The sequence below is a fragment of the Enoplosus armatus genome, chromosome 13 (assembly GCF_043641665.1).
Source record: "Enoplosus armatus isolate fEnoArm2 chromosome 13, fEnoArm2.hap1, whole genome shotgun sequence".
NCBI classification, from domain to species: Eukaryota; Metazoa; Chordata; class Actinopteri; order Centrarchiformes; family Enoplosidae; genus Enoplosus; species Enoplosus armatus.
Genome location: NC_092192.1, coordinates 14,292,998 through 14,317,108, shown reverse-complemented (window position 1 = coordinate 14,317,108; position 24,111 = coordinate 14,292,998). Strand labels below are relative to the sequence as shown.

General features: G+C 42.5%; 3 protein-coding genes across 3 annotated transcripts; all 3 read left to right on the top strand.

The window, feature by feature from the left end:
• Positions 1-690: 690 nt before the first annotated feature.
• map7d2a (MAP7 domain containing 2a) lies at positions 691-11,103 on the top strand. The gene is made up of 17 exons (XM_070918057.1): positions 691-727; positions 2,602-2,694; positions 3,204-3,299; positions 3,421-3,498; positions 4,108-4,271; positions 4,494-4,584; positions 5,213-5,302; positions 7,223-7,329; positions 7,452-7,567; positions 7,673-8,058; positions 8,167-8,299; positions 8,398-8,572; positions 8,747-8,851; positions 8,979-9,029; positions 9,247-9,286; positions 10,062-10,722; positions 10,845-11,103. Exons 1-17 carry the CDS (start codon positions 691-693, stop codon positions 11,101-11,103), a joined length of 2,682 nt encoding a protein of 893 aa, XP_070774158.1.
• Positions 11,104-13,612: 2,509 nt separating this feature from the next.
• On the top strand, positions 13,613-21,579 carry LOC139295474 (spermatogenesis-associated protein 31H1). The gene is made up of 9 exons (XM_070917668.1): positions 13,613-13,757; positions 15,268-15,334; positions 15,527-16,216; positions 16,570-17,208; positions 20,012-20,127; positions 20,312-20,423; positions 20,551-20,623; positions 20,737-20,808; positions 20,916-21,579. Exons 1-9 carry the CDS (start codon positions 13,613-13,615, stop codon positions 21,054-21,056), a joined length of 2,055 nt encoding a protein of 684 aa, XP_070773769.1. The 3' UTR covers positions 21,057-21,579.
• Positions 21,580-22,310: 731 nt separating this feature from the next.
• LOC139295473 (SH3 domain-containing kinase-binding protein 1) lies at positions 22,311-24,100 on the top strand. Its single transcript, XM_070917667.1, has 4 exons — positions 22,311-22,316; positions 23,463-23,579; positions 23,665-23,879; positions 24,025-24,100. Exons 2-4 carry the CDS (start codon positions 23,475-23,477, stop codon positions 24,098-24,100), a joined length of 396 nt encoding a protein of 131 aa, XP_070773768.1. The 5' UTR covers positions 22,311-22,316; positions 23,463-23,474.
• The last annotated feature ends 11 nt before the right edge of the window (positions 24,101-24,111 follow it).

Sequence of the window (24,111 nt, the reverse complement as noted above, 5' to 3'; positions counted from 1 at the left end):
AAAATGGTGGAAATATGTGACCCTATTTGAATGCTGTGGATTTGGTCACACATGTTGAATGGTGCCTGCTAGTGTATAGATCTGTGGGTGCATCACTAACCCATTGATTAGTTCCACCCATGAGTCTTTTTTTTAATCCATGGCTCTCTCAGATTGATCTTTTCAAAAATAAAAACAGGAAAATGCCAAAATAACAACTGTATTTTTAATGTAACGCTCAGCAAAACTCGGATAATACAATGAGTTGCATCCAAACCAGCATCAAAGCCAGCTAAACGTGGTTTGGACGTGGTTGAGCTGTGTGCAGAAAGAAGACCTCCTCCATCTACCGGTGATGCGTTCACAGCCTGTGCATCAGGGCGGGCTTTACGCTGCGACGCACAGTGTGGTCGGTCGATAGTAAACTCGATTGTGTGCGCATCACCGTCATCTCCGCTCCAGCCCCAGCATCTCTCTCTCCTCCATCCACACAAGACTCTCCTGTCCTGCCCACCATCTCCAGCCTCCGTAATGACCTTCGGGCCATCTGGTTGAATGGTGTCCGGGTGTTTTTTGTCCGCTGTGGCTGCGCTTATTGCTGCTGCTGCTGTGGAGGGAAACGGATACCTGTGCTGCATAGGCATCACCGCAGAGTGTTTCGGGTGACAGTGCGTCCATACCTTTGGCTGTATTCTGCCTGTGACAGCTACCATGGCGAAAACAGCCACATCATCCAGCGCAATAACAGGTGAGCTTGATGGAAGGGTTGCTGGGCTGGTATCATCGTGCTATCGGGCTCTGTTATGTTTGCGCCGCGGTTTTAAGCAGACCTCTTGAATGACGCAACTGACATTTCCACTGCTTTTATGTGCGTGATGCTGGGCTGTGCGGGGCTGATCCGGCTTCAGTGTTTTGTTTCTTCGCTCACTGTGCTGGTCCCCACTGGATGCGGGTATATAACGTGCATGGTTAGCCTTTAAAAACAGAAGGGCATGTTTATGTCCTTTAAAATAAACTCAAATCCTAATGTTTCTTTATCCCGTGTGAAAGTGAGCAAAACACAACTGGGGTGCCTCTTTGTGTGTTTCTGTCTTCTGACATTTACATGTTCTCATAAGGAGATATCAGCATTACAGATATGAGAAGGGTCCGGTCACTTCAGAGCAGAATCAGGCTTTGTGTGTTTGGCCTACCCTCTTTTCTTTTTTTTTTTTTTGGTGACGACGCGACTCAATCGGATAAAAAGGGTTCAAATGGGTGGAGAGAGGAAGGCTGGATTGATGCCTGTGTGACACAGGACAGACCCACATGGATTACACTGTGTCATTTCATACCATTGTGTGATGACTTTGTGGATTGAAGGCATGGGTCACTGTGTAGAGCAGGATGAAGACGAACCTCTCACATTGTTTTTACCCTCCACGCCCTGAAAGAAGGAAATCATCCCTGCAGGTCAAAAATCTAATTTGACACAATTGTATGAGTGACTCTAATATCCCAGCAGTGAGAAAAGACTTTCTTCTATCACACTAGTTCACTGCTTCTTTGAGAGTGTACTGGGGAAGATGCAAAGACTACTGGAGACATTAGTTATGTTGGAACTTTTAGACCTATTTTTATAAAGCTCTGACAAATGCTGAACCCCTCAGAAAATCAGCCTTCCCTTAGCTTGCATCTCTCTGGCAGCATGTTGTACACATAATTTAGTTTCGGCAGCTTGTATTTTTACAGGTTTTGCTCAAGAAAGCTCAAGAATAATGCCTGGACAGCTCTATAAGATATAGAAATAACAGAGTATGAGCGGTATTCCCCTCAAGGCCATAAAAGCTACTGTAAATACACCCCAGATCATTCGAGGTAGACTACCCCTGTGGCCACTGAAGAAATCAATAAAATGTTGTCATGGAAAATGATAAATGCTACAATTTAAGCATGACGAATGTGTACAGTAATATGTTTAGTTAAATCTGTTGAGCATAGACGTTTGGGTCAAGTGAAATACAGGCAGCTCTCCTGTCTGACATCAGCCGAACTACATTTAAGAGGGACTCCATGTTGTCTGCCAGGTTGTTTCAGTAGAGCTACACAATAAAAGCCCTGACTGACTGAAAAGAGAGTAATTCACTTGATCAAGTGAGGCGACTGTTTGTTGTGTTGGCAGTTTAGCCGACAACGCACATATTGATTTTGTGAATTTGTGAAATTAAACTTTTGTTTGAGAGGCACGTTCTAAGATAAGAGTCCACCCACTGCGACGAGATTTAGATGTAGTTATTTGGGGACCATTACATAATAAATTTATCTAATAATTATATATTTAATTGTTTTATTTCAACTATAATACTGATATAAGATGTGTTTAACTATACCTGCTTCATATTAGTATATAAACTATATTTATGTCTATTTGTCGCTTAATCTCAGACTAAATCAATGTGTGATGAGTCAGTCTCCTCTATGAGCTGTGAACATTAATACACACGCACACACACACCCTGTGATTATAGATTTTTTGCCAAGTTCTCCATTCACACCATTTTGATTTGTGATATTGATGTGAGAATATCAGCTTACTGTTCAGATCAATACTCTATGTATTCCTTTATTTGTTTTGTGCATCAGGTGAAAAGATGGCACCACCATCCATCACTCTACTTCCTGACAAGAGATCTCCGACAAACAGTCACAGCTCTCCAGCCCGAACTGGAAGAGCAAGTGAGTAATCCTCTCCGGCATGTGCCTTGTAATTCACACTTTCCTTCCTGGTGGTTTCATCTGGATGAAAATCACTTACTACACAGTGATGTGGATTATTGCACAATTACTGGAGAAACATTATAGAATACATGATATGACTCTGTAGGCCAGTACATGTAGGAAAATGTGTTCTCTGTCATCAGTGAATGCAGGAACTGGTTACTGCAGCAACACAAGCGCAGCAACAATAACCAAAAGAGGCATTCAGCATGTGTGGAGTGACTATCACATCAAGGACAGCTTACTCCCCTCTCCTGCATATTGCTGCAGTTTGCCCTTGGCATATACAGGGCTACTTGGCATTTTGCAACACAGTGCATTTAGCACAGTGCCGCCCCACACAGAGCTGAAATGTTTCCCTCTGCTGGTATTAAAGCAGCACTGCAGGTCAGTGCTGTGGCGCTGATGTCATCCCTCTTTAGACAAAGCTAAGTGATCTCTCTCTCCTTCTGTCGCGATGATCCCAGCTCCATCCAACACAGAGAAGAAGCCACACATAAACGGACACGCGTCCCCGTCACACTTAGCAGCTAACATCAATGGCAACCATGCAGGTAAACAAAGTAAGTTTGTCCATGTTTACTTCTATTAAACTTCTATTATATTAAATTTTTCTCTCTGCTTTAGTTTGGCTGCATTGACTGCCTTTTTTTTTGTTCTCTGACATCTTCATTCATCTTTCAGTTGTTGAGGGTTATATGAAGACAGACGACAGGATGCGATTAGCCAAAGAGAGACGTGAGGAGAGAGAGAGAAGTCTGGGTAGGTGATGTCCTGTTTTTTTTGTGAAGTGCTGATTTTGTGAACTGAGAGGCTCTGAGATGCCTGTAAGTTCCCTACGAAGTTTTTTTTCTGTCATGACATTTTTCTCTCTGCAGTTTAATTGGTTATGGAAGGGGTTTGCTCGCCGGTGGAACATTTACTTTGAGTTCACTGGGCTTTTGATGTGATGAGCTGTGTCACTTCAGAGAACGTGACAGTAACATAGAATAGTCCACAGAAGTAGGTCTCCCGTTCACAGTTGATCCTGTAGCTCCTGCAGTTGCCTCATGATGACAAGGATTTCTATCTTCATGATGAGTCTTGGGTGTGGATGGACGGACACAGTCAAATTCACTGTAACACATACACGCTCACGTTATGATGAGTGTTAAGTTACAAGAAAAAATACAAAAAATGTTCACATATCACCAAATCACCAATGTTGTTGGAAAATGGTCAAATATCTGAGTCTTTTATTTCTACTGTGATATAAATCCTCAACTCCACACAACCAGCTGAATAGCAAAAAGCCACCGGCAACAACATTAGTCCATTAGCTCTAATTTCTTTCCATGGAGCCTGTAGCAGAATTTGTCTGGCCTCTTTCAGCGGCCAGGGAGCAGCTGATCAGGGAGAAGGAGCGCAGAGCTCGGCTGCAGTATGAACGCACTGTGGAGGAGCGCTGGAGGCGGCTGGAGGAGCAGAGGCAGAAAGAGGAGTTCCGCAGAGCTGCAGTGGAGGAGAAAAGGAGGCAGCAGCTCGAGGAGGAGAGGGTCAGCTGATTTAACAAACAAAAAAAAATCATCATTGAGATCTGTCTAATCTAAGAATGCACTATTGCCTGTTCATCTAGTGTGTGGTTTGTTTGTAAGATGCATAAAAACTTTCATGTGACTTGTCCTCAGCAGTGACAAAACGACAAAGAAACAAAGCCAGTAGTGAGGTGACAGTGTTAATGAAACAAATAAAGGTTGGCTCTGCTGTGTTGCGTTCAGGAGCGTCTGGAGGCCCTGATGAAACGCTCTCTGGAGCGAAGCCTTCAGCTGGAGCAGAGGACCAAACGCTGGAGCAGAGGCTGCCCTGCAGGTAAGAGCAGAGCTTATGGTTTTGTGAATAGTGTTAAAGATGGCAGAATGATCAAATGTGAGTGATCTGAAACTGAGAAGCAGCAGGAGATGGAAGAAAATGTGTGCTTTTTTTAAGAAGTATTACATTTCTGTGAGACACCATGACACAGTATGAGTGTGTATGTATGCTACAGGTTTGTGTGTGTGTGTGTGTGTGTTAAAGGGAGACCTTCTCTTGGCCTGATCATTGCCGACAGCCTGGCTGCTGAAGTACGCATGAGCAGAGATGTGTTCCTGGTTTCCCACAGAGACAGGATGGAGTTACATATGTGCACTGGTGTCTTTGTAGCACAAGACTACGTCTTTTTCATCTTCTGTGGATGATTGAAACACTGGAAATGTGAAAATAACACAGAAATCATCTGTGCACATTACTGTCTGCCACAGTCGGAAACTTTCAAAGCCTACACATAATGGCTTTAAATCGTACCAAAACAATGACTGTTTAGGTTACATCAGGACATCCCTGCTGGTATGTTAACTCCCATCCAGGTCTCTGCAGCTGGATGAGGAATTGCTCATTTAAACTGTTCATAACGCTCTGTCTGCTCACCTCTGCTCTGCTCTGCTCCGCCCGCTGCCTATAGGTGACAGTGAGAATGCCCCACTCCCTTTCTCTGCTGCCTCCGCCTTTTCCCATGGCATTGCCTCCCCCCTTCCTGCTGTCAGCGAATCTGGTAAAGTTAAGCCCCCCTCGCCCTCCCAAATGTATCTCGCCTCCTGTTCATCCAACAGTTTCCATGTCTGTGTTTGTTTGCCTTTGGGTGGGCTGAAACAACTTAAACCAAAGGCAAACGTCTTCTTCCTGTGATGCATGCATGTTAAGCTGCTTTGTGGTTGAACTTTTAATGGTGTCCTTATTGTCCAATGAGATATAATGTACGTCTGCAAAGTAATCCGTATGTTCTCTAAGCTTTGATACGTTTGCTGTATTTGTGCTCTGCTGCTTTATGTTTGAGTTATCATCGCAAAAGACAGTGTGGAGGCACAACATTGTGGAGACAAACTGACAGGCAGATGTTCTCAGTACTGGAGCTTTTACTGACATGTGTCCAAACATTTATCCAAAAATACTGGTCCTATTGTGATCTAACCTAATTTTCAGGCAGAATTAAGCTGAAACATTTCCGTCTTCCTAATGTCCTGGAGGGACTTTCATTCTTTCCTCTCCTGTGGAGGCAAACTCTGCAGTATGACTGTAAGCGGACCACCACGCAGGAAAAAGAGGACAATAGGAAAATGCAGCAGGGTCAGCTATTTCATAGACGAAACCTTCATTAATTCATCACCTTCAGCCCAGTATTCCTACATGACGTGTGTGTTAGTAAACACATACTTTCAGTATGAATAACTGTCCTTCGATTTTCCCTAGAAATCGACCTCCGGATTAGTTTCCCCAGATTAGTAACTTCACTGTAATTACAAACAGGCTAAAGGACACTGGATCAGATTGACTTGGAAAGCTCAACAATCTCAAACACCAGGGGTATTATTTTCACAGTTTGTAGATGTGTTACGAGTTTTTCTTTCATTTGTTTTAATAACCTGGGAGGAGGGTTTCGTAATGAAAGCAGCTAAGTGCTGCTGACTCCGGCTCCCTGGAGCAGACGGTTTTGGAGATTAATCGCACATGACCTAGAATAGAAATATGTGCACTAAAATAGACACAGATACAGTACAGGCATCCCACTGAGAGGGCCACGCTCTTTAGAGATTACTCTTTACAGAGGGTGACAGATGGATGAGAAGTTGCAAGACATGGTGAGAAGACTGCTTCTAGTGTTGTACGACACGTTCCATGTTTAAGGTCTTTGCTTCTGTGATTGTGAGTCTGCACAAGGTCTGTGTGTGTTCTTATTTGCTATCATTGTTCTGGGTGTGGCAAGGAGAGAGATGTTGGGAATTGGGTTTGGGGCTATTGTTTGCAGCCACCATGCTGGCATGTGTGTGCTTGTATCACACTGCACTGTCCCTGACCCTGAATCAGTCATACTGGCAGTTGAAAGACAAAGATGTGTTCAATATCCCTCAGTCAGGCCTAATCTAATATTGGGAAATCAATGGCCTCTTTTTGGCAGAATCAGAACAAGAATGTGTCCCTCCACGTTCGTTTATCAATTTCAGTAAGTCCAATAGGACTGAAGAGCTGACTGGGAGTTGATCTGGACAAAGTTCATCGTGCATGTTTACCTTTTGCTGCAAAACCTGAAGAAAAAATTAACATCTGATGCAGAGAAATATTCCTAGACTTGAGCTGTAAGTATGAAGGTTTTCTACCTAAAAGCTGATTACCACAACTTCAACCAGAGAAGAGAAACGTATCAATCAGTGAAATACGGATGCCAATATCCTATATTTATTCCTGAAATGTAAGATTGTTGCTTAAAATGCAACATATTATTGATTATATTAATTTGTTTTGTAGTATCATCGCTGCCAACTGATTGCAAAAATGAGTCTGTATAGCTTCAGTTGGGTGCAGCACACACTGTCCAGTCAAGCCCTCCCTACTACTGCTACTACTGTATTAATATCTCTCTGTCACTTGTTGTTTGCCATCATCTGATTTGATAAGCACCACGTTTGTTGTCATGCAGCACCATGCAGCCCTCACAGGTCACCTTTCTGCAGCTCATTGAACCCTGCAGATCACAACAGAGCTGGACTTCAGGGAGGCTCTCAGTCCACTCCCAACACCCCCAAGGTCAGACTTCGCACATACTCATCTGCTGCACCTTGACATGCTTACAAAACATCTGTAAGAATCAAACATTAATGGATACAAGCTGCAGCATCTTATGTCTGCAATCACTTTTAACACTGCAGAAAGAGCGGCTACGCAGAGAGAGAAGAACTGCATCCCCCGGTTGTGGATCCCCTCTGAGAAGATCTGAATCCCCTGCTAGTGTCACCAGGCAGTTGGCATCCCCTACTACCTCCAAGTAAGATTATTTGTTTGTGTTGAATTGAAAGGTGAAACTGGGATTTTTCAGCTGGGATTTTTTAAATCTCTTTCCTGTCATGAAACATTGTTTATCTGTGTACAGGCTGGCATCTAAGATGCGCGCACAGTCTCCTAACAATGCACATCAGTACCATTACTCTCCTACAAGACATCGTCCAAACCTGTCAAGTGATGAAAGGAAAGCAGAAGACAAGAAGGTGGAAAAACACAGTGAACAATCCAAAGATGAGACCGCAGTGAAAAAGAATACCGACATCAACAGCACGAATCCGTCTTCACAGGATGAGAAGAATGTGGTTGAAATCACAAAATCCAGATCATCTAAAGGTGAAACTCTTGATAAGCGTCTCAAAGGCGACACATCTGAAAGAAATCAGTCCCCTGACAGAAAGGACCACATGTCTCCCAAAGTGGATTCCTCAGAGAAGAAGACGCAGAGCAACGCTGAGGATGGAGACAAGAAAAAAGGTGGACAAATGACAGTAGAGTATTTGTAACCTTACGCTGAATTAAGTTTTAGTACTGGATGGATGATGGTTGGATGATCTTACACCAGTCTTTCTGTGTGTTTGACAGAATCAGCGGGAAAGGTGGCAGCTGGCACAACAAATGCAGAGGAGGCTACCAGGTTGCTGGCAGAGCGTAGGCGTCAGGCTCGAGCTCAGAAAGAACTGGACGAGAAAAAACGGGAACATGAGGAAGAAGAAAGGTGAGTTCATTGAGTACATCATGAATTAAAGACAGCATTAAGTTGTCATAAGTCTGGTTTAAGTCTAAGTTTAATAAGTGTATGCACCTGTCGGTCAGACTAAGAGAAGAGCAGCTGAGGAAGCAACTGGCACAGGAGCAGCAACAGGAGGAGGCAAAGGCAATGAAGGAAAAGGGGAAAAATGAGGAAGACACACACAGGCTGAAACAAGAAGAAGAAAATCAAAAGAAGGAGGAGCAGGAGAAGGAGCTGCAGGCCCAGATGGACAAAGAGGTAAGAGAACATTATGAGGTACCAGATGGTTGTTTATGCCCGAATGCTGCATGTATTGGATTCAGATTTTTGGTGATTTCTTGTGAATTTCAGGTGATTCTTTGGCATTTTGTGTAAACAATATTCTGTCTTACAGTTTCTGGGTACAAATAGATTTCCTCTTGATCTTAACAGAGAGAAAAAGCCAAAGTCCAGGCTCAAGAGGACGCTGAGCGTCAGCGGCAAGACAGAGAACTGCAGGCGCAGCAAGAAGAGGAAGAGAGGCAACTACGAAAAAAGGTTATTTTAAACACGAAGGACAGCCCGAGCACTCATTGCATGCTGATTGCAAGTTGCACTTGACATATTTTAAACTCTGAATTCTGGAAAGTTCACACTGTGATTAAATGTTGATGTGTTTTTGCAGAGAATTGAAGAGATCATGAAGAGAACTAGGAAGGGTGAAGCTGACTTGAAGGTACTGTAAGAGACACCCTCTGTTCTCGAACAGTAGTCCTGCTGCTTTTACCTGCTGATAATGTGAACAAGATTTTTGTTTTTCAACTTTGATTTATTAAAAATCTGACTTTCTGTTGTTATTATCATTATTAAATTATATTGTTGGTCATACTTTGGTTTGGTGTCCTGATTACCACAAACATTGACTCGGTCATCTCTGTTCTGCATTGAATCAGAAGGAGGAGCAGGTGGAGACGAAGCCCGTCTCACCACCAGGTTAGTGTGTTATTCAGTCGCCCTGCAAATACCTCAGTTTGCTTGCCGTCACTCCTCCCTCTACCCCTCTCTGTATGCCTTGCAGCTGTAAAAATGCAAACGGGGCATGCATGGTTTATGATGTGATTCATTTATGATCTCATTTCGAGCATGCGCCGCTGTAATCTAAGTTGGCTTGTGTGAAACACAAGGGACAGATGCCAATATTTTCCAGCAGTCTTGTTATTGTCATGTTATGTAATAATTCTGTTGCTTTGGCTTTGGCTATTCAGAGGAATGAACGGCTATGATCCTTGTCTACACCAGCTTAAGTCAGCCAAGGAACATTGTTTATTGTTTTGTTTTTTTTGCTTGTGCTTTGGGCCATTCATTCAAAACTGTTTAATACAAAATGTCATGGAATATGGAGCAGCAGCCATGGACTTTATTCTTGGTGCTGATAGGGCACCTTTTACTGTAGAACAGCGCCATGGGAGCTGGCTGTAAAATTAGCTGCTCTTGAAAACGTCCTTGAAAGATTTATCCAGGGACTGCTCTGCACAGTGTGAGCTAACACTTTGTTTGGACTGTTCACTGGTGATTCTCAACTCATTTGGGTTTTACAATTGAGCCAATGTCAATGTTTAGTATCAACTTGTCCAATAATACTGGTAACGTGACAGCCACTGTTACTGTTAGCAGGAATAGACTCAATCCAATGAATTAAATTCAGATGATGTGAACTGGACAGTCCAAATAAAATGAAGCCCACTGTGATGTTTTTTGTTCTCCACAGGTGAAGTAAAGACTGTTCAAACTAATGCTCAGGTGAACGAGCAAGTGATCAAAAAGGTTGAGTTTCAGGTTAAAGAGCAGGTCCAGGTCAACACGAAGGAATGTGCCCCGGTGAAGAAAGAAGCAGCGGCAGCAGCAGCACAGATGGACAGTCAGAAGAGTTTGCAAGTTAAGAACAACACTCACCAAGTGACACCAACACACAGTGCTCCCGACAAGAGACCTGACACCAAACAAACCAGCGGCGAGCACGGCAGCCAACCCAACAGAGAAGGCAAAGCCTGCGCTGTCAAGCAACAGGGAAGAGAGGCGGATATGAATGTAAACAAGCAGCACAGATCAAATGTTAAAGACCAGATTGATAAAGAGCCGACAGCTGATGCCAAAGCCAACCAAAGGGAGGGTGGTATGATGAATGGTGCAGTGAAGGGGGAAGGAAGTGCCTTGATGAGCAGCCGTTTAACTGCTGAGGTAAGAAAACAACAAAGCCTGCATGTGTCAACAGCTGAGGGGAAAGCTAAAGGAGGGTCCCAGGTGGTGGTTATTAGATCCTCTGTGACACCCCTGCCGGTGGGACACCTATCGCCGCCAATCATCAAGCTGGAGCCGCTAGATGTGAAGGGTACGGGCTCTTGTGATGAGGTGCAGTCCATGGAGGTCAGGTGAGTCATTGGGTAACCCTGTATTATTATAGCAGTATTTTATATCATCATTACATGCTTGGACACCAATGATCTTGGACATCGATATCATAATTGCTTTTTTTTTAATAATTCCATTTCAGCCCGGCTTCAAAGGAGGAGCTGATTTCAATCCCAGAGTTCTCACCAGTCAACGAAGTCCAGCACAGCAGCATAAGTAACACCCGAGCCCTTGAGGACCTGATGGACCTGACGGGCAGTATCACCTACCCCAAACTGTCCTCCGAAGGCAATATGGGTGACTGCAACAAGAACCTCATCGAGGGTGTTGTTAGCCCCATGTCAGACTCAAAGCTCATTGGGATGTCGCCTCCGTCCTCAAATAAACTTAGCATCAAGTAGTCCGTTAATATCTCTCTTTCTCCTCTTCCCTTGCTTGCCTTCTCTCTCTCGTATCCCTCTCTGTCACACACATACACACACGCACACACACACACACACACACACACACACACACACACACACAGGAAGTCACATTTTGAGTATGTGTCCCCTGTGTCACTACATTTATGGGAATAGAGCCATAGAGGTTGACTTAAAAAAGAAACTGTAAACCATGACTTGCAATATAAACTAAACATCTCCTATATTCTAATCACTTAGCGACTGACCATTAAAATTATGTGTCAAAGATTTTGTTTAATCAACAGTTCTTGTGTGTGAACAAGATGAACACGTGAAAGAGAGTCAGGGAGAGAAGTTGTGTCTGGATATATGAAATCATGAAATATCAAAGTTTGGAAGATTATAGAAATTTAGAGAACACACTACTGCTAACGTATAGTAAGAACCTCTCATTTTCCCTGCACAGATTCCTCACTGGGTCCCAGTTCAGTCCCAGTACTGGAGTAGTAAAGCCTGTTCATGCCCTCTTTAAGCCTTTAAGTCTAATTCAGTGTGCTGCTGGGAACGGCATGACAATTTTATTTTCATGATGGCCTAATTTGTAATACTTCAGAAATGTCCTTTCATGTTATTCATGCACGTATTGATGATTGATTTGGCTGGAATTTAATGGATATGTCCGGCAAACTAAAATCCAGCAGGACTCTCAGGACCACTGCAGTCCTACGCTCCTCCTAACCCAGCGGGGTGTGATCATGGGATTGTTCACAGTTTTAATTTCATGGCAATGAGATGATTTCCTTTTAATCTTTAACTTGGGCTTTCTAACTGCACGTGAGTGAGGAGGTTCGATTCCAAAGCTGTCAACTTGAATGTTATCGCACATTAAAAAATAATGGCATCAACACAAACGATGGAACATTACCATGGTTGTTGCAGCGTACAGTGAATCGCTAACTTGGACTGTATTGCAAATATAACAGTAATTACATTCATGAAAGCTTATTTTCACTGGCAAGACGTCTATTTTTCAATGATTCCATTGGTGACATGAAAATACTGACAGCTGAGCAACTTCATGTCATTTAAAATCCCTTCTCTAGGTGTGCCTTGCTGTGTAAAGGGTTTCCAAGGCACCGCGCTAATGGATGCGTTAATCTATTAGACATACAGTAACATACATAGATTCCAATCAATAGATATCAGGCTATTGATGTGTAAGATTGGAGTGCACTGTGGCAGGAATGTTTGCTTAACAATCAACTTGTAAATGTGCCCTGTAGCTATAAAGATGCTGTTTGCTGTTGAAGTTTCTCTCCTTTCATCATGTTGTACTGTGCGGTCCTGTATAGGAATTATCCAGTGGGCTCCTTTAACTTCTTGAGCAGTTCATATTGACTGATAATTGTAATTTTTTACTTTCTGTGTCATGTCTAAATGTAATTTCAGTAGAGATGCCTTATGAAGGACTGATCAGTTAGATTTTTGTGCTAACCATTTTACAGTCCTGTGGCTGTGTATGTTTATCCTTTCTGTTTGGCCACCTGGGATTGTTATGTGTGACCTGTAATACTTGAACCTTGGTTTGAAACCCATCATCTCCGCCATGCTGCAGTTATGCCAATAGTTTGTACACATTATTATGTCACTTATAAAGTGACATTTAGATTTGTGTTCCTCAGGCTTTTTTAATTGTCTTAAGTGAGGTAGCCATATAATAACCTACAGTATTTGAAAGTTAGGATTTGCTGTATATTTTGCACATTCAAACATTGCTGTTCTGATTTTAGGGAAAAGCAAATGAGTATAAAGAAATGATATATACAACCACCTCAAAAGGTATTCAAGTCTGCTCTTACCCATATTTCAAAACAGTGGCAGTCAGCTTAACTCTTTCAGTTATGTAATTACTGTAGACGTTGTGCATGGTTAGCATGGTCATAACAATGTTACCTGAAACAATAAAATGGAAAACTGTGAATTCTGTGTTTTTGTTTGTGTGTTAATGTGTGTTTGTGTTATTAAGCAATTAACTTTGAGGAAAAGTTGATTAAATTTGGAACACAAACATGAGGTGAGATGAAGAAACAGGACTTCAGAGACAGAGAATGAAATGTACAAATAAATAAATTGTACAGACAGATAGATTGTTGCTTAGTTGGTTATAAAAAACATTCTGCCTTTCAATGCAGTCTGATACAATTAAAATAAAAATCTTACCTCACCTTTTCCAGTAAATATTAGAATTGTTTTGGAAGAGTAAAGGGATCATTCTGTTGTTCTTTGTGTAGAGCATAGAAAAACGCAATTTTCCTATTGGTGTGTCAGCTGGGTTCATAATAAGTTAATAAGACACACTGTGTTTTATACAATATATAACTATTATTCAAAATAAAATAACTATGGGAGGAAAATATGTGTTTCTAAATGTTTCCAGGATAAAAGCATTTGTTTGTGAAAGGGAAAGACAATACTGTACGCTGGCCCTCCAGCAGTCTGTGTAGACATGTATTTCACACTCCGAGGCAACAGGTGGCGCTTCAGTTTGGCTGTAAAACGCTGTGTTGAAGAGCGAGGGCTGTGCGACGAGGAAGAGCAGCTCGCCTGTGTCGCATCTAGCTTTCACCTGGCTAATCGACGGTTGGTCCTTGGTAAGTAGTTAATTAAGTTCTTGAATTACATTTATTGGTAGTTAAAGTTAACTTTCCGTGGTGTGTTTTGTCTAGCTTGTCGTTAAGATGTTAAAATGACTCACGGTGTGAATGTCATTTTCGGAGAGCTGCGTCCAGCAGCTAACTGGCCTTAGCTAGCGAACTTAGCAGTAAGATAAGGTTCCTAGCGTTAGCTCGACCTGCTTTTCGACGTTTGGGTTGCTAAATCTAAACCAGACTGAAACATTGAGGTGCTTCTACTAACACCTCTGCGATGCTCACCACCCCACTGTAGGGTTTGTTTTTCCACATAAGAACATACTGACCCGAGTCGTGTTTCTCAGCCAGCTGCCCCTCACTAATACCAAAAATGGAAGTACGATCTCCCCAGATCCTCTATCGGGATTTAAGGATCGGGCCTGAAACTGAACCGACGGCGACACTAGAAACGTATCCAACCTAAAAATGAATCTCCCGTGTAATTTTATTCGGTTATAATTTAGATTTTGTCATCTGTCTTAATGATATATGTGTTATTCAAAATAAGCGACCATTAAACGAGGTGAATGCTATTGCGTCTGATGACGGTAAGGTTAAGTTAACAGTTACGTTGGGCCAGTCTGAGTTAAATTGTAGTACTTGGGACATTACTTTGTCGCCATATGCGCCAGGAAAAGTTGACAAAGCCGACAAAGTTGCTCTTTGTACGTTGGCTTTTAGGCTAACTCTAGTTACTGTCGCGCTTTTAGACATTGTAGAATGTATTTAGGAGACACAACCAACTTGTTCTGTTGTAATGAGTAATATCTGGTTTTAATGTAAGAATTGCGCAATGCTTCGCACAGAAACACGCCCTGTTTGGACTCTGTTGCTATGGACATGATTTATAAAAGTCTAGCTGATATTGATAATTTATATTGGATTATGTACCGTCTTAGTGAATGGGGCGTGTCTTTGTCGTTTTTATCTCTGACGGTACTGATTAGGTTAAGGCTGCCTGAGCTTTTATCTGTGATTAATAGTTTACATATTGCTGTGGGTTGGCTTTGACAATATGAAACTCTAACTATTGCCGTTGCACTTTGTACCATTGCTTTGGAATTTGATTAGCTCACAAATTTCATGCATCTTGCATAATATTTAAAAATCTACACATTGTGTTGTTTAATATACTAGGTTTTGAATTTTATTGTACGGTAATTTAATTGTGAAATGTAATGTTACGAGTTGAGAATTAGTGGTATTTTTAAAATTAGTGCTTATAAAGTTTAAGTAATATAATTGGTAGGAGTGTGAATTTGTGTAAATGTTGATTATTTCCAAAGTTGAGATTTTTGACTATTTTTAGACTGAAATTGAAACTTGGCTTTACTTGGTAGTTATTTTATATGGGCTGTTTGTTTCAACTACGGAGTCAGGGCAGTTCAAAGATTGTGGGTAGTTAGTGGAATCTAGCATTACATCTGCTCAGGGCTGTCAAAACTCAATATGGTTTCTTTTTTGTCCTTAGATTATTCACTCACTCACTCACTCAAGATGGTTCGACCACATTTTGGACCACCACGCTTAAAGCCCAGGTAATGTCTTTTGATTATGTCAAGTTGCACCCATATACTTTGATGTTAGGTTCTTGATTGTTAAATCTTTTGTAGTGGGTACTAATAGTGATTTAAGCTAGATGCTGGTTCTTGTTTTTGTAAAATTATGGTATTTTTAAAGTGGCATTATGAGACGTAATCCATCTATTTCTGTTTTTCTTGTCCTATCAGACCTTACGGAGATGGGCATGGCATTGGCCCTAGTGAAGGGAATTACAATCCCAACAACAAAAGTCGAAGAGATGTCCAGAGCTACCCAGTAAAGGCCCCTTTTCACTGGAGAGAATCCAGAGGAAGAGGACGACCCCCAGTTGCCAGAAGAGTCCCCCTGATGGGAGAGCAAAGGGAGCCACGTTTCAATCACTGGAGGTCCCAGAATCAGGATTCCTTTCAGTCATACCCTCCCAAAATGGAACCACACCATAATCAGAGTAGACCTCCTCCATCTAGGCCAAACCGCTCCCCCCATGTCCAGCATCAGTCATCCTCTCGCAGTCCTACACAAGGATCTCAAAGTCAAAGGGGCCCACCTTTCCATGGCCACCCCTCAGGTCACAGGTCACCCTCCCCAAGACATTTTCGCAACAACCCAGCTGACAGGAGGCCAGGCTCTACACCAGCCTACCAGGGGTCTTTCAGGGGCAACAAAAGGCAGTCAGGTTTTCAGCATCAGGAGCAGCGGAGTCGAGACCCTCGTGGGAATTACACTCCCAGAGAAAGGCCCTATGAGCACGCAGGTCATGGCATGAAGCGCTGGAACGAGGCTGGAGCGTTCTCTCATCAACACAATGGAGAACACGGGCCCTCTGGGTCACAGAGGAGCCCCAGAGAGATGCATGGGAGAGGCTCATGTCCAGAGAGGTACAGGAGTGAAGCAACAATCCCAGCTGGGTAAAATTATTAAAGAGGAGGCCTGAAGATGGCCCAGTCCTCCCAGTCACAGGGGGTGGTAATGATTACCTCTACTCTGCCCCAACCCATAGTTATTAGAGGGGATTAATGGGGGTCTGATGTAAATGTGGTTTCACCTGCCATTGAGAGGAGTGTTACATCTGTAATTGCTCTTTGAAAATGTACTTCTTCTACCTGTTTCAATCTGTCATGGCATTATGAAGGGGCTGCATTAAGATAAAAGTTAAACGTTCCGCCTCCCACTTAACATGGCAATGGATCTGTCATTGTAATGATTTCTCTATTGTTTGATGGATATGCAGGTGGTCATCTGAGCAAGACTCCAGGCGGCAGCGTGGTCCAGTGGAGAGGCAGGGCAGCAGATCCCACAGTAGAGAGAGGGCACAGGATGTCCCTCACCCGCCCCCCTTCAGATCCCCCTCATGGAAAGGAGGTCCATCACCGTCATCCTCCTACCACAGGAGCCCTCAGGAGAGGCAAGTGGCAGGACCCCGCAAGAGGAGGATATCAGACATCAGCATGCCCTCCTCAGACCCTGTACTGGAGCATGGCAATCCCAAATACCCCAGGAGAGAGAGACCACAGCTGCTCAGTATTCCCAGGCCATTTGGTGGTAAACCTTTGTCTCTTAGGGATAAAAGTTACCTGGTTAAGAGCAGACAAATCAGAGCAGAGTCTCTCATGAGGCTCAGAATACCTCCATCTGTGAAACCCCGGCCTCGTCTAGGCGACTCTGCCCCAGGGGGAAATGTCAGCTCTGTTTTTGCTATGAGAAAGAGACGTTTCCAGCCAAATGCAGTTCCCCTGAAAAACCTGGAATCAAGGAGGGCAAAACCACAACAGTCACCCTGCAGAGAAGAAAGCAATGCCAGCAAGTCTTCAAGAGACTCTGATACAAGCAAAGAACAGGTGGAGTCTCGCCGGTCCTTGAACACACACAGGTACGGTATTTTCCTTCTAGCACTGTCTGCAGGGGCTTGATGATGATTAGGAAGTCAAGAAAGAATGTCTCTATGTGAAGGGGGTGCCAGCTGTGGAAAATGGAGATGTCGTGATGGCTAAATGTGCAACACTGATTCAGTTGATGAAAAGCTGCAAAAGTTTTCAAATGCCTCCCTGTCTGCGTGCTGTTTCAAAATATCTTCCTATCAAGTGGGCTGAAGAGAGATTGCTAAGTTACGCACCGTATCAATAATGCCAACCTGTTTTAAAACCTGACAAATATATTTGATGCCCTTGATGAGGGGTGTGGAAAAATTAGTTGATCTGTGCTGTTGAAGGATTCCTCAGTTTGTCAGCATTGAGTGTCTTAAGCTTGAAAGAAGTGCTCTTCAGCATGCTGTGAAAACCCCTTCATCCTCGGCAGAGAACAACAGCAAACGTAAGCTGAAGTTTCAACATGTAGTGTAAAACACACTTAAACATCTGTGTATGGAAAATGACGAGGACGGCACTAAACATGACCTGAACTGAAAATGCCCCATTTTAAATATTGGCAACGTGTCCGCCAGACATGGACCTTGGGAAAAGAGATGCATCAAATGAACGTCCTACGTTGAACAGTGACACTAAACGGCACTAGATAAACATGAGACGGCAGTTACAAGTAATAGTCACGACGTCAAGATGGAAGACTGGTTATTGCTGACAACACCGATGACAAAAGCCACAAAACAATGACAAGAGGAATTTCTGTTGCTGAAGGACATTACAAGCCACCATCAGAGTTAGACGACAAAGTGAGCCTTCATTTTCACTGGTAAATTTACTGATGCATTACTCGTGTGCAAAGATTGATCTTTCTGACTCCCTGGTTTATGCACATCAAATTACCAATAATGAAGTGTCTTTTTATAAAGTTCCAAAGTGGTTATAACATAAAAACAGTTAAAATCCAAGACAAAGAATTCGACAAACAATTGATCTTTTTTGACTAATTGAGCATGCCAGTCACCATATTCAGGAATTTTTATCTTCGTGCATTCATCACATCCGCACCTACGTGTACGCATGCATTATAGACCCGAAGTAATGCCCAATTTGTGTTTTACACAGAAGTGGAAATCATATTCTTTCAAGTGAATTAATTTATGCCAGAAGGATTTGCTCATCAGAATCGAATGCACAATTCTGCACCACTTAAAGTGTGAAACCTTGTGGATGGTGCTGAATCGTTCCCATTCAGAATTTGTAAAATGAAGAGGAGCCAAACTACTTTTACTTCATAAGTGCATCAAAGTACTGGAGTCTTCTGCTTCTCTGCAGTCATGAGAACTTCAAGAATGCATTCAGACATTCAACGAGCATTAACCAAGTCAAAGCTGGAGAATTATCTTGGAAATATTTTGATGAAATACATCAGGGTTGATAACGTCAACTTTTGCACGAGTCAAACCTTCGACCATAGAGCTACTATATGGCCACCTTTATTTGAATATCAACAATCCCTGCAGTGAAACGGGCGCGCTTGATGTCATTTGAATAGCTGGAAAAAGATAATGAATGAAGCGGCTGAAAACACAAAAGAGGGAATGAGGCACAAACGTGAAAACAAGACGGACCTAAAGAGTATGGATTTTAAATAGATGAGAAGATGAAAAGAGAGATTGGAAGTGGCCAGAATTCCACTGCATGGGGACAGGAGAATGATCAGCGTGGTCTTTTCATCTTACCACCATGTCATGTTCTTATTGCTGCGAATGCATTTGAGCTGGACCCACAGGCCAGCATGTGCTGTAGTCACTTCCTATGTCTAATCTGCCATGTGACCTAAATGTACTAAGTCCATAGCACCAAAAGTCTCTAACCCAAACCTGCACATGTCAACATGCAAAGACATAGGAGTGTGATGGGCAACCGATGTTCTCAATCAGTTCTCTGCACTTTATCCCACTAGAAGAGGAAAAGAGCACTGTGCTTGCTCCCTGGCTGTATTTTTACTGCAGAACCAATCAGACGATCACCTTTTCCTAACTCATGCCCAATGCCCCAAATTTTAAGAAGACAAGGAGATCTAAAGGAACAGAAGTATCACTTGTGGGCACCGCAAATCTTTTAGGAAGTTTGAAACCTGGACTTAGTTTTGGGCAATTAAGCTGGATCATCTCTTAAAACCACTGCACAGCTCTGGAGAAGAAGCTGTTAACCTGACATATAATCACCAGCCTGGACATGTTCAGCTATTCACTCAAATCTTCATCTACTCTCTGATGTCTACCTTATGAATCTCGTGAAACCCTTTGGATGATGAAAATGATTTGAAGACAACTAAAGGAACAACTAGGAACCATCTGACGTTCAGTCTGACTGTGAAAACAAGGCATTATCCTCCCATACTTCTGAACGAAGGATGATGGAAGACTTGGTGATGTGATCTAGACCCATATCTAAACGTTCTCTCCAAGATTTGCCCGCTCTAACAATCACTGAGTAAACGAAGAGAGCTCAGATTGATTCAGGGTACAAAAATAGGAGTAAAGAAGCATGGACATTCCATGGTTTTTGTAAGTACCCATGTGTGATGCGTGGCTTTATGATCATTTGTCTGCCTGCAAAACAGTGCTGTTGGTTTAAATTGCATTACTTCTGAGAGTTGACAGGGTGATTTTATTTTGTACTTGAAATCTGTCTCCTGATAACATGAACGACATGATATTAATCTACCCAGGCCACATTTGAGATGTTCATACACATCTTATAGGAACGCTCATGTCATTAACGCTGCCTCCACTGGTCTCTCCTCAGATCGTCTCCCATAGAGAAACGTGACCTTGTTGTTTTGTCCCACTGGCCACCTGGGCCAAGCTGCTCCTCTAAGGACTGCTCGCCTCCGAAAGATCGCAGCCCAAAACCAAAGTCTGGTAAGTCAGTTCTTTTTGGTATCTCGCATATTGTAAGGGAAATCCAGGGCCCAGTATCTGTATACAGTTGTTTTGTTTGGATATCTCGTATCACTTTACATTTATTGTTCTGTAAGATAAAAAAAAATGTTTATTCTTTAAAGCTTTAGCTACAGGGTTTGTTATCTCTTCTCTTTCTTTGTAGAACACAGTTCAGATTCAGATGCCACACTGAACAGCCGACTCTCAAGGACAAATGATTCCAGATCATCGCCTGAAGAACGAAAACGGGGCTATTTGGATAAGAGGATGTTTCGGTACATTTCATAGAATCAGTTTTTTTCTCACTGTTTGAAACAAGGTTAAAATTAATTAGGAAGTACAGTGTTTTCTGCAGGCTTTATGCATTGTCCTGTTTCTGATTTTCCTTCTATTTGTTTGCAGGCCATTTAATATGATGCAGGACAGCCACAGAACTGGGAGGCCCTTCAGGAGACCAGGACCAGGGCCCATGCAGGTGAGTGAAACATGAATTGCATAAGACCGTGCAGAGCTAGTGCTTCTGTAGAGGATCATCCATGAAGAAATACACTGGTACATTTTAAAATTTTACAACATTTTGTTTTCCAGAGGCCAAAGTTCACTGGTGGTCCAAGGAAAATGGGTCCTGAACTGTCTGGAAATGTTAGAAGACCACTCATGGTATGTATACCCTCTTCAGAGATCACTCGGTTCCTCTGGGAAATGTTGGATGGCTCATAGTCTTCTTTCTTAATAACTAATATTTGAATTTCTTGATGTTTTATAAGGAGAGCTTAGTGCCACGTCCCTTCCCAAATCAGAGGCCAGTGTTCAGAAAAAGTCACAGTATTATGTCCAAATACCGCACCATGAGAGTGATGCGTCAGCGCCCACCATACAACCGAGGACCCAACCAACAACGCTGGTGATAACCTGGAAGAGATGTTCTGTGCTGGGTGTGGACTGCACAAACCCCTCTCTTACTACAATCCCAACCTGCCTGTATATTGTGGAAGTGTTGTTGCTTACATTTGTTCTCTGGTACAGGTGTTTCAGTTGCATCTTTGAAGTACTGCAGTACTTTTATTTTAGAATATTCGTAACATATGCCTCAACATTATACTGTCCTGCTTTTGTCCGGTGTACAATTAGGTGGGAATAGCTGCTTGTGATCTTGGCAGTCTTCATTTTACTGAAGTAGTTTTAGCATTTTCTTTGTTGACCAGCAGCATTCAATTTCAGGTTTGTTAAATCTGAGAAATGTTTACTTTGATATCTTACCTTTTGTTGTTTGTAAAGACTTATCACGAGATGTCCTATTTGATTAATCATGGGTGTTTTGATTAGAAATCGCTGCTTGTCGAATGACACTTAGATACTACTTGTAAAACTTGTATAATCACATGTTCAGTTTATTGTTTGAGACTTGAAATAAAATTGGATTTAACAACCTCCATTTGTTCTGAGTTGACTTTTTAAATTTTTTTCTTCTTTTTTTTTACCATTTTTAGCCATTTTGAAGCGGAAAATATATTTTAATGATTATCTAATCCCTAGTATGGATCAAGATCCAAAAACACTGGGTCTTATATTTCCCATAATGCAATTCAGTAGCATATTTCATTAGACCATATTGCTAATTCCTTATTTCTTTCAAACCCCACACCTCCAGTTTGTAACTCAGGATTCTTGTTGAGCATTGACCCCATGCTGAAATAACGTCATGATGACATCATCAGGGTTATTTTGTTACACTTGGCAGTCTCCCTCCAGAGCCACAGCTGATAATATACAACTGATTCACAGGCTGCTGTTGGGCTGGGCTAAATGTGTCCCTTTTTAGGTACTGTTTAGGAAGCATTGAGAAAAGCCAATGAAAACAGTTCTTGAGGTTTCACAATAAACCCGAATCGCCACCCTTCCTACTTCCTTTCTGCTGCCCAGTGTAAACATCAGTCCTTGTATAACTGCACTCTAGTTTGTCCCTTTAAACATAACCCTCGCCCTTCAGTCTGTGACGCCCCTTGCTCTGGCCCAGTGATATTTGGGAGCATGAGTGGAGCTAAACTTAGCCGTGACAGTACCGCACCTCATCACAACATACCCTGCAGACCACAGCGGGTTACAATGGAAGGTGTCCTGTTACCACAGATGCTGCTGTATCTCTTCGGTGACGCCGGCCAAACAAGGTGAGTCCTTGACTGTAACTGGCAATAATCTGGTAATTGGTTTACTATGCTTATTAATGCATTTACTGTCACTGTGCTCCTCTCTGCGCATTGGTTCCAGCATGTGTTGCTCATTTGTTCACTACTGTGGCATGTGAGACATAGCTGCCTTCACTATACCACCCAAGTTTAGTTCCCCCCCACCTTGATGAAGAATTATCTCAGTTTAATGTACAAACTGAAGTTGCTGTTATATTACAAAGAGCACAGGTAATAGTTAAACCAATATAGTTACAGTTCTTCAGTTTCTTGAAGGTATAGCATGATGTGAGACTGCACTGAGCTGGTTTCTGTTGAATTCTGCTCCACTGACTTGCTCCAATCTGTCATTTGTAGATGTAGACTTAAAGACTCTGCAGGCTTTTCTGTCTCTGTATTCCTCTCTGTCGCCATGGGCAGCTATAGCTCAGCCCTCGTTCCTGGTAAGCCTCGCAGCTCTTGTCGTTACATTAGTTGCAACATAATTTGAAATGCTACCATGTGGCATGCATGAACAAGATGCAGGCTTATTACTGTGAAAATGGCCCACATTCTCTATAGTGACGGGTTAGAATTAGTTCTGGGTTTTAACATTTATCCTCTGTTTCTCTCAAAGAGACTGAAGAGTTTGATTCAATTGTGTCAATCGCGGAGAAGCTGAATGAGCAGGTAGCTCATGCTGCAGATGAGAGGTTACAGTCAGAGCTTCAGACTCTGGGAAGTATACACTTTTGATAATAGTTAAATAAACATCAAGCCATTGTTATATCATCCAGTTACATACTACTAGTGTAACTTGGCTCACTGTATGAAAAGAGTGTGTGGTCTGGTCTGTTTGTGTCCCATCTGTCCTTGGGATAAATTTAACTTTTCTGAGCTGCCTCATACACACACAGCCACGCTCAGCAGTGACAGATATCTACTTTAACTCCTTACTTAAAACAAGGTACTTGCCTTGTAATATATATGAGCTATATTTTCTGAATTTTACTACCACTGCAATCAAATGTTACTGACCTACTGGCCATGTTGAACATTTTCTTTGGGGACACCAGAAGCGGTTTTCTTTTCCATATTTACAATGGGTGAAGTACCTTTAAATGTGTTTTACTTTACTTTAATTTACAGGTAACACTTGTGATGGAGGAGAAAAGAAAAGAAAACCAGAGGGAAGAGCTGGACTCTTTAACACTTCAAGGAAACTCTCAGGAAACAAGTCGCAATGGGTCTGCCCTGCCTGGAAGTGTATGAGAAAAAATTTAAATTCAAATGAATATAATTCAGATGTTTGTTGTGTTGTCAGCCAGTAATGTTGGGTAATTCTCCACAGGCAGCAGTGCCCGAAAGTGTGCCCACGCAGTCCTTCTGCTCTCTGTTACCAAAGGCTCTCTCTGCTGTGCTACACCCGACGCCGCCCCCAGGCCTCGACTTCCACCCCCAGCCGAGGAGAGATCCAGCGAAACACACCTCACCGAACTTGGAACAACTGCAGACAGAGCTGAGAGACCTTAGGGTCCAGTTTGATCAGATGAAGAGTCAGCACAAGTACGGCTCTGTTCATGTAATCTCTGTTTTTACCTGCCCAGCCTCAGCCTGGTGTCTGCGTGACACCCCCGTCCCTGCCTCTGTTATAGTTTCAATCAGGAGAGGTTTTTTGCTTCACTAATTCGACAATTATCTTGTTTTACAGCAAAGAAATTAAACTGCTGATGAATGAGCTCGATGAGGAGAAAAGGATTCGCTTGACTTTACAGGTGCGGCAATGAGGAAGCAAAGG

Coding starts and splice junctions, on each gene's coding strand:
- LOC139295474 (XM_070917668.1), top strand. CDS start 13,613: ATGTATTTCACACTCCGAGGCAACAGGTGGCGCTTCAGTTTGGCTGTA. Junction 13,758..15,267: donor TAATCGACGGTTGGTCCTTG/GTAAGTAGTTAA, acceptor TTTTGTCCTTAG/ATTATTCACTCACTCACTCA. Junction 17,209..20,011: donor CGGTCCTTGAACACACACAG/GTACGGTATTTT, acceptor GTCTCTCCTCAG/ATCGTCTCCCATAGAGAAAC.
- LOC139295473 (XM_070917667.1), top strand. CDS start 23,475: ATGGAGGAGAAAAGAAAAGAAAACCAGAGGGAAGAGCTGGACTCTTTA. Junction 23,580..23,664: donor GGTCTGCCCTGCCTGGAAGT/GTATGAGAAAAA, acceptor AATTCTCCACAG/GCAGCAGTGCCCGAAAGTGT. Junction 23,880..24,024: donor CAGATGAAGAGTCAGCACAA/GTACGGCTCTGT, acceptor CTTGTTTTACAG/CAAAGAAATTAAACTGCTGA.
- map7d2a (XM_070918057.1), top strand. CDS start 691: ATGGCGAAAACAGCCACATCATCCAGCGCAATAACAG. Junction 728..2,601: donor ATCATCCAGCGCAATAACAG/GTGAGCTTGATG, acceptor TTTGTGCATCAG/GTGAAAAGATGGCACCACCA. Junction 5,303..7,222: donor TCCTGCTGTCAGCGAATCTG/GTAAAGTTAAGC, acceptor GTTGTCATGCAG/CACCATGCAGCCCTCACAGG.